Below are 12,321 nucleotides of genomic sequence, written 5' to 3'. Positions count from 1 at the left end.
GGAGGAGGAGCAAAGATACTGGATTTATAATAACGTTTTTAAAAATCAACAAAAACTTTTTTTTTTTAAGTCAGTGTTCAGGAGGGATGGTGGAAGCCTCACTCTTCTCACCAGCTAATAAAAATAAAACAGATGGAGTAGTTAAAATCAGCATCATCTCTTAGTGGCACAGAAATGCCTGCTGGTTACATTTATCTCAACATCATAAAACAGGAACATCTACAGGATATAAAAATAAAGTATGATTACAAACTTCTGGGGAGAAAGTGAAGCTGGGAGCCCAATGTAAAAAATTAATTCTTTGGGGGCAGCTGAGTGGTTCAGTAGATAGAAAGCCTGGCTTGGAAACAGGAAGTCCTGGATTCAAATCTGGTCTCAAACACTTCCTGGCTGGGTGACCCTGGGCAAGCCACTTAAGCCCCATTGCCTAGGCGTTATTGCTCTTCTGCCTTAGAACCGATAGACAGTATTGATTCTAAGTCAGAAGGTAAGGGTTTTAAAAAATACAAACTCCTTTTCTTATGAAAAATTGTTCATTTTACAAATGACCTTAAATAATTACATACTTTGCTTTAATATATTTATGTATGTGAGGTAAAAAACCATTTTGGGCAACAAGAGAGGAACAGGATTTCCTTCTACATTATTCTGTGCACTTCCCAGATACAAGTGATTGTGAAAAGATGCATTTTTCCTGTAAAGTTGGTCTGAGGGGGCAGCTGGGTAGCTCAGTGGATGGAGAGCCAGGCCCAGAGACAAGAGATCCTGGTTCAAATCTGGCTTCAGATGCTTCCTAGCTGGGTGACCCTGGGCAAGTCACCTAACCTCCACTGCCCAGCCCTGACCACTCTTCTGCCTTAGAACTAACACACAGTAATGATTCTAAGACAGAAGGTAAGGGTTTAAAAAAAAAAAGAGTTGGTCTGACAAAGAACTAACAACCGATATGTTACCTGCTGTGTTGTAACTGTCTAGAAAGTTCCTACAAGAAATGGACTAGACCAGAAAAACAATGAACAGGTAAGGTGCATTGCTTCCTCCACTTTAGTGGTAACACTCTCTACTGGGTCCCAAAAACCTCTTTGACCTGGAAACTTACTCTAGCCTTGGAATTCATACATTAGAAGTAGTCTCTGCTCTTGTAGTGTCTCCCTCTGAAACGACAACGCCCCTCGGGCCTCCATTTAAACAGGGTGTCCAGGCCAGCCATGTCCTCTGAACTCTGGCCTTTCTCTACCAGGCACCAGAAACCTCATCATCCTGAAAGCTCACTCAAACCCTGCCACTGGCATATTGCCACCACATACCCCATATTCCATCCCCTACCCCCACTTACCAGCTTCCTTTTAAATATTGTTAAAATGTGAGCAGACAGGGATCTCTTTTCTTTCTTTCTGTTTGTATGTTTAATAAATGCTTATTCCCTAACTATAGTTCTCCTTAGATGAATCACAGTGATGTGTGCCAGCAAAGCACAAGCTTTGTCAGGTCCAAAGTACAGAAGTTCCAAGTGCAAGCCAACTACAAGGTGGCAGTCAGTTTGGAGAGGCACAGCCTAAGTGAGATTACAGACCCTTAAGAGCAGATGGTTTACATATTAAGGGATGGGAGTTTGGGGCCACCATAACTGAGGAATACCATCTTATAAGGTAGGAAAGGCTGTGATGTGTGTTGCTGGGAGATGGATTCAGAATAATAAAGTCATCAGTCCTTCACAGGTGAAGACTATCTTATTTGTCACTCAAGAAATCATTTATGCCAAGAGCTACTTAAAAGTTTGAATTAGGGTAATCCATGAAGAAATATATACGTGAGTTCCCTAAATACTACAGGGATAAGAAGGATGTCTAAAAGCTTACCTCTGACATAAATATATCAAAAATCCTTGTTGCCACCGGGAGTGGGAAAGTTGTAAGAAAGATGGTCAGAAACCAGGATGATGCATACATAGATGTATGGAAACTTTGAGACTGAAAATGTACAAAGAGTTCTGGTAGATGCTCCTTGGAAAAAGGACAAAATATAAGAATTGAGTCTCTTAAAATGTGTCATTGTTTGTAAGTCAATAAACAAAGTGTGTAGAACCGAAAAACACAGGGAAAATGTCAGATCAGATTTTCCCTGGTGCTACTGCTATATTCCATTATCTAATCTTTCTATCCACAACCAACTCAAAATGTTAACACGTTAGCAATGCATTATGCAACTGAATACTGAAATTCCATGCAATCTGTAAATGTCTAACTCTATATAGAGTATAAAATTGACAAACAAGATTATGTGAAAAAAGTATACTGTCTACAGGCATGGTTCATCTGCAGGTGGCAGGGTTGCCCCCTAAAATACCTATAACATTGGTGGCCATTTCCCACAAGCTATAACTTCCTTTTGCCTATAGTTAGATGCTTCTCCAGGGTAGGGCAAAAGAGTTTACAACTCGGGTTTTCTAAGAACACCCAGGAAAAGTCCCTACATTAATTCTAGAAAAATGATTTCCCAAAAAGTAGAGCCCTTCCGTAGTTTTTCTCATCAAGCCTCGTTCTTTTCAATAAATATTTTAAGTGGCACGTTTATACTGCTACATGTATGGGGGTCACAGATTCAAAATACTGATAGAATAAAGAATGACACAATCTTATTTAACAGCCACATTAAAAATCAGAAAGGTAAGTTATAAGTAAATTGCTGATATAAAGCATTTGTTTTCAATTTGAGTTTTTGCAAGTCATTAAAAATTGCCTTCACTCTTAGGCTCATTAACTCCTTTATATATTAGTCTTATCATTAGATGATCCCATTCTTATTCCAGGGCCATCCATCAATTTAAAAATTCATGCTGAGAATAGAAAGGCCACTGGCATGATCATATAATCGTCACTTCGTTATCAATGTTAGTACCAAAAGGGTTTGCAGAGCCTGCGGTGGAAAAGTAAAGGGAAACAAAGGCATAATCATAGCAATCGGGATAACTGGCACAACCTCCATGCTTCTGGGTGCAGTGAGTCAGTACTCCTGATGCCCTTTAGCCTACCCCTCCGAGCATTACCAGCCGAGTTCTTCAGAGACAAGGAGGGCCTTTCTATTTCTACATGTTAACCTAGAGCGGCCGGTACAGTCGGCACAAAGAAAACACCCCTGATAAGCATGGTTTGCGTTGAAAAACTTTACATATTAAGCTACTATGTATATGTCTGTTTGTAAGAAGTCAGATATATGCCTATTATGTTAACACTAAAGTTTTTACCTGTATCATGCATTCAAACTGGTACATGCAAAGGCCCAATTCTGCCATACTTGGCTTAAAGAGTTCACGCAGTCTATAATCTTGCATTAATTTAACAAACACACAGAAAGCTTCTTCTTCAGGCATCTATGTTAGAAAAAAGACAATGTAAAGTACCTCTGATCCCCATGACATCTATGCATGCGTGCGTGTGTGCGTGCGCACAAGTGTGGGTGTGCATGGGTGCGTGGGTGTGTGTGTTGGGCAATTTTACTAAAGCTGTTGGTAAGATTATACATGAAATGTTCTCTCAACAAGACTAAAACTATTTTTAAGAGTTAGATATTTTAGATCTTATATAAGAATTATAAACACAACAATGATACCTCCATTTATAGAGTATTTTAGGATTTACAAAACCCTTTTCTCTGAATAATGAGTTAAGAAGTGCAAATATCATCTTCATTTTGCAAACAAGTAAAATGAGGTAGCAGATGCTACTATTTATTACTATATTAATTAAGAGCTAAAATTAACATAGCACAAAGCATTTCACAAATATAGGCTAATTTCCTCACAAGAATCCTAGGAGCTAGATGATATTTTGGGACCCATTTTACAGATGAAGAAGTTGAGACTACTAGAGCTTAAATGGTTCAGTCAGGGTCACACAGCTAATAAGTATCTGAGGCCAAATATGAACTAAGACCTTCCACACTCTAGGTCTAGGACTCTACCCAGAGCAGCACCTAGTTGCCTATAATTAGAAAATGAATATAATCGACTCAAAATAATTCTTCCCTTGAGTTTAAATGAAAGTCAATTGCTCCACATGAATCAACTCACCTGCATGAGTAGCAGTCCAACTATAAAAGCACTTCCCTGGCAATAGCCAACTTCACGATCCACTAAAGAATATGCCTGAAAAGAAAGGAAGTTTAAAAGACTTGAATATAAAATTGTCTAATATTTTTGTTTCTCTAGAGGCCTAAAAAAACAGACTTTTAAGACTTTTATTAAGGAAGGAAAATTTCTTGATCATTAAAAAGATGTTATCCTACCTATTTCAAGCCCAACCAAAGATTCATAGATTTGAAATTTCATTAGACAATTCCCAGTGGCAAGTTTTCTGCTAAGAGAGGAGAGAGAGTGGTACAGACTTGGGCAATAAAACAAAGCTTAGAAATAAAGTATCATTTCTATCTGATAGAGACAGGAATTAGTACAGGACTTAGGTGAAGAGCTGGCAAGGCTGAAGCTGGTTACAAGGATCTGTTTCGGCAGTGCTGACTGAAGTTTACCAAAGGGATAAGAAAGTCTGGGCAGGGAAAGCATGAAGGAGAACAGCAGAGTGGTTTGTTCTAAATGAAGACTGAGCTGTTGCTGTTCTTGACAACGGGAAGGAAGAAGTCTGAATGAAGGGAGGCTGGATAAGTCAAGAGCTAGCCCAAGTTTTAGCCATTTGGAGGCAAGATATTAGTCTGTTGCCATAATAAGGTATCTCGATGGATGGGGATTTACAAATTACAAATAACGTCAGCATTGGCCCACAGGGAAAATATCTGTCTTGTACCTATACTATAGCTCCCTCACTTCTGTGAAGTTATGTAAGAAAATAATTGGTCATTATTGAACATTAAAGTCAGACACTGAGGCGAAAAGAACAATTTGTGAGATTAAGAATCAGCATTAAAAAATCCAAAACAAAAGGCAAGCAGAAAATTATAGCGTAATAGTCATTACTAACCCAAAGCCCAGGTTTTTGTGAAGAGGCCCAGGTTTCATGGTATATCTATATACTTGTCTTGAGTTTTGTGAAAACGTTTCATTTACAAAATGAATAAATCCACCTTACCTTCATTACATTAAATAAAACTTCCTGCCCAAGGCTATCTTTTTCTTTAAAGAAGTCATGTTCAGGGTAGGTTCTTGCAATGTCCCTTCTGATAAGTTTTTCGCAGGGTGAGGTCATTTTCAGGAGCTCAGAATACTGATCCTTAATTGGCATGCTCTGAGCATTGCATAAAAGTTGCCAAACAATTGCTCTGAAATGGTGAGGTATCCCTTTTCGAACAAGTTCCTAAAGCATAAAAAACAACACAATATTTATTCAAATTACGTACTTCGAAAACCAAAGAGATTTGGCACTGAGAAAAAATTTGAACCTGTGATTTACAAGTAATTTTAATCCTGATTTAGCAGATATGGTCCATATATTCTACCAATTTAGTTAATGCTTCTACAAAGTATACACTAACACCGTAGTAAGCTGTTTGATTTTTTAATTCATTGTAATGGCTCTAAAATTCCTCTAAATGTAACAATTATTCTAAGAAATTTTTGCATTCAAGTTCTAAGATAGAGGTTCTCCATCTTTCTTGTGTCAGACACCTGTGGTGACCTCCTAGTGGAAACTCGGGACTCCTAATTAGAACAATATGTTTACATGCATAAAATAAGATACTTAGGATTACAAAAAAAAATCATGTTGAAATACAGTTTTCAATTATTGAAAAAACATGTTCAGAAAATATGTTTAAGAACCCCCCGTTCTAGAGAATTTCAGAGAAGACAGTCATTGAGTTATGAAGAAAAGGTCCATCTGACAATCAACCATTAAAAGGGCACATTAAAAGGGTACCCAAGTACAACAAGATTTAATGCTGCACTAACACAACAAAACTTAGCATTGGTCATCCTTTTAGGTCCCTTTTCTACTCCATCTGATTCTCACCCTTTCCCCCCTCTGCTCCTATCACATTCTCCCTCATCCTCCCCCTCCACTTAACCACCTAACTGTCATAACATTGGAGGGCCTCTAACATTAGAATAAACGTCCCAAAGTATCAGGGCATCAGACCCTGGGCCTCTTACAAAAGGCTGAATAAATGATCCCTTTAAGTTTGACTGTGCCCAATTCTTTCTATCTTAGTATGGTATCTGACCATGTCCCTCTTCTAGGCAGGTGAAGAAGTAGGGCTGAGTTCAAATCTGCCCTCAGATACTTGCTAGCTATGTCTCCCTGAACATGTCACTTGACCTCTGGCTGCCTCGGTTTCTTCATGCATAAAATGGGGATAATTACAGCCCTGCTTCACTAGGTTATTATGAAGATAAAATGAGGTAACATTCCTATGTGTGTGTACAGACACACATACACAGGTAATTATGGTTAGCACCTTATTTGGCCTGGCTTCTAGAGCAACAATCTCCCTAATTTCGTAACATTGCCCAGGGTCACGCAGCTAGGAAATGTCTGAGGCCAGATTTGAACCCAGGAACTCCCATCTCTAGGCCTGGCTCTCAATCCATCGAGCCACCCAGTTGCCCCCCTCCAATCATTTTTCTATTGTTACCACTACACAAAAATCTTTCCCCTGGGGAGGTTTACTCCATAATTTTCTATCATCCAGGCTGGATCTTTGTTTCCATGATCAACTACTATTGCTTTTTTCCCTTTCCAACAACAACCTTAAGACCCTCCATCTTTCTCTGTCCTCCCAGTCTATGACCTCTATTCTGGCCTGATATTTCTGCTTAAACTAAGTCCATTTTAGCTCTACACGGACTCCCTTGACGATTATCCCACAAATGTTCACCCCCTGATAATCCCTAACATAAACCCCACTTCACCATCTGAATTCTTGGATGTTCATACTCCTAAGTGGTTTTATAACACGGAGAGGAATGGGAGGAGGGGGGGGGGGTGTTAGTGTTTCTCCAACTGTAAAATAAAAAGCTAAACTAGGTGACTCTTAAGATCTATTCTAGCTCTTATCTAAATGTGTTGTTATGATTCGTGACAAATGTCCATTTATTCTCTATTGTCTCAAAGATAAAAAACAAAAAACCTTAGTCTCACATCTGAAGTCCTCCATAATCTGGCTCCAGCCCATCTTTCCACACTTATTCTATTTGAACCCTACCACACTCACTGATACAGCCAAACTGGCCCTACTAGTTGTTTTCAGAATCAAATTCCATCCTCTCCACCTGCCCATCCATGTAAGATTGGCCCCACTATGAGGAATGAGCTAGCTCCCTCCTAACTCACCTTTCTCTTGAAGGTCCTCTTGATTGCTTCAAAGTGCATTCAGATGTAGCCTGGCCTCTTTAGGCCTTCCATGATTCCCCAGGATCAGTACCTGTGCCCATCTACCATGACTGTTCATCTCTATAGTTCTTTCCTTATGTATCTGCTGCATTCTCCCAATAAAACACAGAGCAGGGACAATTTTGTTTTGGGATCCCTATCACTGCTCACAGGGCTTGATGGGCACGTGGTTGTTGAATCAGACTGAAAATAAAACCAGGGGCCCCTAGGCAACACATCATCCAGCAGCTGCAACAGTGAGAAAGACATAAATACCTTAACTTGTTTTTCTTTCTTTTTGCGAACATCTTCCCATTCATTAACAATTCTTCCCCAGAGGATCCAAGAATCTTCTTCAAGGTGGCTGAGATTGCTAGAGGCAGATGAACTTGATACAAGAGAGGATCCACTGTTTCTTCTTGACCCATTTACAGATCTTAAGGATTTACTGTCTGTCTCTAACAGTCTAAAACATAATTTTAAAATATCATTAAAATCTAATCTTATATTAACAAGAATGAACATTAATGACATTTGCCAAAAGTTTCTCAGTGCCCAATTATGTATGATTTCAAAAGCTGATTTTATAAAAAAGTGAATTTCATTGATTTTTATTATATGCCTATTAACAGGTGTAAGGTTAAAACTAAGGGGTAAGAGAGAGAAAGGGGTGCAAACCAAGACAAGAGACAGAGCCCCAGCAGGCTGCCTACTCAAGCCCCAGCAAAAGACCCCTCCTGGTGTAAGATCAGACCATTTATATCCCAACTCACAATAGGATGTAAGAAAAGGGAATCCTGGAAAGAGTAGAGAATGCTGGGGGATGTAGTCCCCAGGGTACAATTTTTTTTAAACACACATTTACCCCTTGGATCCGTTGGAAGACTGTCTCCCCAGTGGATCAATTTAAGCATAACCAACTTATAACTCTAAAGATTTCCAACTAAAGGTATATAGAGCATTGCCGTTTCTAAGGGGAAATTACAATGATTTTGGGATAAGAGAGAAAGAAAGAAAAGAAGAACAAAACCAATTGGGGGAAGTACCCTTTGGCATAAAAGTGTACATTCAAAACAGATGCATTCAACCCCCTCCAAAGTTCAATTCAGCACATCCAAAAGTTTACTCAGGATCTTTTGGAGCAGTATGTGGTCTCTGCAAGCATCTTCATGGTACCTTCTGTAAGCAGTTTACTTTTCCAGATTCTGGGAGGTAGAAAGTCTCTTATTTGGAAATTACTCTCAAAAGAAATTAAAGTTTGCAAAATAGGATAATAACACATTCTGCCCTGAGGAGGATATTGACAAACACAGAAATCACATAGATACATGGCTGATGTATAAGGTATGTGAATCATTGCCAAAGAAAAATACCAAAAAATCACAAAAATCCAATAAAAGAGAAAAAAAGTAACTACTGGATGAAATATAAACTATCTAAGTCTTATATGTAAAAATCCCAAGTAAGGAAAAATAAAATGATAACAGGTCCTTGAATCAGGGCCCAATTAAAGTGACTGATGTCCAATAAGCCTGTAATAGCAATCATGCACTTACCCACTCAGCAGCCAGGACTACAGTAAATTGCCACAGTATGAAAGACAGAAAAAGGACTAGATTTTTGAAGCAGATGGCAGATATCATTCCCTGGTCTGACCTTTCCTCATCTCTCAAGGATAGGGGAGCCAGAACAGCCAATGTTAGGTACTTGATGGAAAGTGTGCTACAAGGAGTCCTGCATCTAACCTATGTCACACAGCTGCAACCTCGAGTCTCACACAAGAGTCAAGCCCTCTTGTATTGGCACACAATCTCATCAATGCTATCAGGATTGGTTTGTCTCTTTGACCTGTGTGCTCATTTGACACTAATAAAGGTATTTTCCTAGGTTCAAGAATAATATGGTCCAAAAAAATAACATAAACAGATATATATGTGTATATATATATACTTAAAAACAATTAAATCTCAAAGCAAACAATCAGTAAAATACAATAAATATGATAGAATATAGTTAAACATCATCTATAGATGGTGCTTTTATGTGGGAGCAATGGATCCAAGAATTCTTTTCTCCGATTTTAATTGCTGTTGAAGTAGTTAACAGGACTTGGAATGGACCACCATAGGCAGGCTGAGTTGCCCCAGTATGACGGAAGTTCTTTATGTAAACTTTATTACCTTTATTACCTAGGTGCAAGTCATGGAGCAAGAAGTCTATAGGACTTGTACAGCAGCTCCAGATTCATGAAGCTCTCAAAATTTGGTCTGCAAATCCCATATACATGAGGCAATAGAAGCATCTCCCCCTAGTAATGATGTATATGTAGGGGAGAAAGGCTTAGCCTGTATATGAGGATGTCCAAAAAGCATCTCAAATGGTGAGATGTGTAGATCTCCTCTGGGCCTGCTTCTAAGATAAAATAGGGCCAGAAGGAGAATTTCGGGTCATTTTAAATGAGTCTCAGTGCACAATTTTCCAATCATAATTTTAAGTTCTCTATTCATTCTTTCAACTTGACCTGAACTCTGGGTATGGTATGGTACATGGAATTTAGGAGTTATCCCCAAACATGAATAAATGTGAGACAGGATTGAATCGGTAAAATAAGTTCCTCTATATGAATCAATGCATGCTGGCAAGCCAAAGTGAGGAATAGTTTCTTTTAAAAGCAACAAAAGCTGCAGTGGCTCAAGCAGTAGGAAATGCTTCAGGCCATCTGGTCAGCTGATCTACTATGACCAGACAAAATTTATACTGTCCAGCTTTTGACATAGTGATAAAGTCAATTTGCAGGTGTTCAAAAGGTGTGTAAGCCAGAGGATGCCCACCAAACACTTTGCCACAAAAGTCATACTGATTAAATGCTTGGCAAGTAGAGCAGGCTATATACACTTTAGAAGTTATGGTAGTTATGCCAGGGGCTATCCATACTCTTTTAACAGAGTCCACAATGTCCTGGGTACCAAAATGACCATTTTTGTGAATGGAGTGGCAAAGTTGGTGATAAAAACTCCTAGGGAGCAAGTGATGATGATGATATCCATACTCCATTTATCTCTTTGGCCTTTATTTGCTTCCATTTTTCCACTTCCTTTTCATTATAAAAAAGGGATAGATTTAAGTCATCAGTAGTTGTTAATTAACTCAGGCCCTCCTAAGGTTGCTAGCTTTGCAGTGGTATTTGCCTGGTCATTCCCCTGGAGACACAGTCAGTGCCACATGTATGGGCAGAGTAATGAACTACAGCTAGGGCTTCAGGGAGCCAGAGGGCAGAAAGAATTTCATTAATAATTTCTGCATTAGTTATACATTTTCCAACTGATATTAAAAAATCCCCTTTGAAGCCATAGCATGTCCACTGCATGACATATTCCAAATGCATATCTAGAGTGTGTAAATTGTTGCCTTCTTATCTATGGCAATTATATAGGCATGTTTTAGAGCGATCAGTTCTGCACCTTGGGCACTTATATTTGAGGGCAGTGAAGCTGACCAGAGTGGTAAATTCTGTGACTATAGCAACTCCTGTGTAGCATATGCCATCCTTCATGAAAGAAGAACCATCAGAAAATAATACTAGGTCTGGATTGCTTAAAGGAGTGTCCAGTAAATCATTTTGAGGTTTTTCAGTCATGGACACCAAAGATTCTTAACTGTCAAAAATACCTTCAATATTTCAAAACCAATACAATCAACAGAAATATTTCACTACTATCAATATCTTTTAAAACTACATTATACACTGCTGTAGCCATTCTTGTGGAAAAGATAAAATATCCCTAGGTAACAACAGAGCACATATCACAGAAAGATATGCTGCAGTTTGGAGCTATACATGTTCTGAATTTCTCTTCAACTGAACAAAAGGAAATAACACAAGCCTACAACAAAAGGGAAACCCAATCATGGAAGGAACAGCTTGGTGCCAAACTAATAAGAAGGATATGGTTCTCAGAAGCTGGAAAACCCATTTTATCCAGTGCATTATATTATCATCTGTGTAATGCAATGTATTCAAAAGAGCATTTGGGAACTCAAGCCATTTTAGATACTGTCTGATGATTCTGGACTGCGCCTGGGATATCCTCATTTGCAATCAGAGTATGTCAGTCATGCAATCTCTGCAAACAATTCAATCAAGGAAATTTTAAAAGTAAAGGCCTGGGAGGTCGGCTATTAGGTTTTACTCCCTTCGCAAGTTTGCAAATAGACTACATAAATATGTCAAGTGACAAAGAATACAAGTATTGTTTGGTCATCGTAGACAGACTGACAAAATGGCCTGAAGTTTTCCCTGCCAAGAAGAACACCATTGCCTTTGTGGTAAAAAAACCTACTGAAAGAAATCATTCCTAGATTTGGTATACCTGATAAGATTGACTTGGATCATGGGACTCATTTTATATCACAAGTCCTACAAGAAGTTTACAAGAATTTAGGGATAGAAGGGAATCATCACTCCATTTACCATCCCAAAAGTTCTGGCCAAGTGGAAAGATTAAACCAGGAAATGAAAACTCTAGTAGGAAAACTCTCTGCAGACTCACCTTAAATGGACAGAAGCTCTGCCATTAGTGTTATTTCACTTAAGGACAAAGCCAAGCAGAGACTTACACATCTTTGCTTATGAAATGCTTTATAGACAGTCACTTTGGCAAGAGAGAGCATGAAAACCCACATACGTTTCAATGCTCGGTGGAGAATGTCAGCTGCATACATATTTACAAACTTCGCAAAAAAGGCTAAAAGAACTACACAGCTTAGGTCTGATCCAACGAGTACCATTGGATTACTCCCTACATGAAATAGTGCCTGGAGACTCAGTCTATATAAAGAACTTTAACAGAAAGTCTATAACATATAAAAAATGGAATGGACCTTATAAAGTCATCGCAATAACCCCTAAGTCTGTAAAAATCTTGGGGAAAGATACCTGGTTTCATGTTTCCAACATGAAGCCACAAAAAGCCATGACCAACAAAGAACACACAAATTCAGAATT

The 12,321-nt window shown here is 38.7% G+C and overlaps 1 protein-coding gene across 13 annotated transcripts in view; it reads right to left on the bottom strand.

Moving 5' to 3' along the window:
- EVI5 (ecotropic viral integration site 5) overlaps positions 1-12,321 on the bottom strand; it is a 221,510-nt gene that overhangs the window by 105,648 nt on the left and 103,541 nt on the right. For all 13 annotated transcript variants that reach the window (XM_007480307.3, XM_056815347.1, XM_007480308.3 and 10 more), the window contains 5 exons: positions 7,593-7,782; positions 5,079-5,303; positions 4,070-4,144; positions 3,245-3,370; positions 1,860-2,003 (listed from right to left, as the gene is read on the bottom strand). In XM_007480307.3, coding sequence (XP_007480369.1) covers positions 1,860-2,003; positions 3,245-3,370; positions 4,070-4,144; positions 5,079-5,303; positions 7,593-7,782 — 760 coding nt within the window. The remainder of the gene's footprint in view (positions 1-1,859; positions 2,004-3,244; positions 3,371-4,069; positions 4,145-5,078; positions 5,304-7,592; positions 7,783-12,321) is intronic.

This window comes from Monodelphis domestica, chromosome 2 (genome assembly GCF_027887165.1).
Source record: "Monodelphis domestica isolate mMonDom1 chromosome 2, mMonDom1.pri, whole genome shotgun sequence".
Lineage (NCBI taxonomy): Eukaryota > Metazoa > Chordata > Mammalia > Didelphimorphia > Didelphidae > Monodelphis > Monodelphis domestica.
Note: the sequence above shows the minus strand (reverse complement) of the source record. Positions and strands in the feature narration are given on the sequence as shown.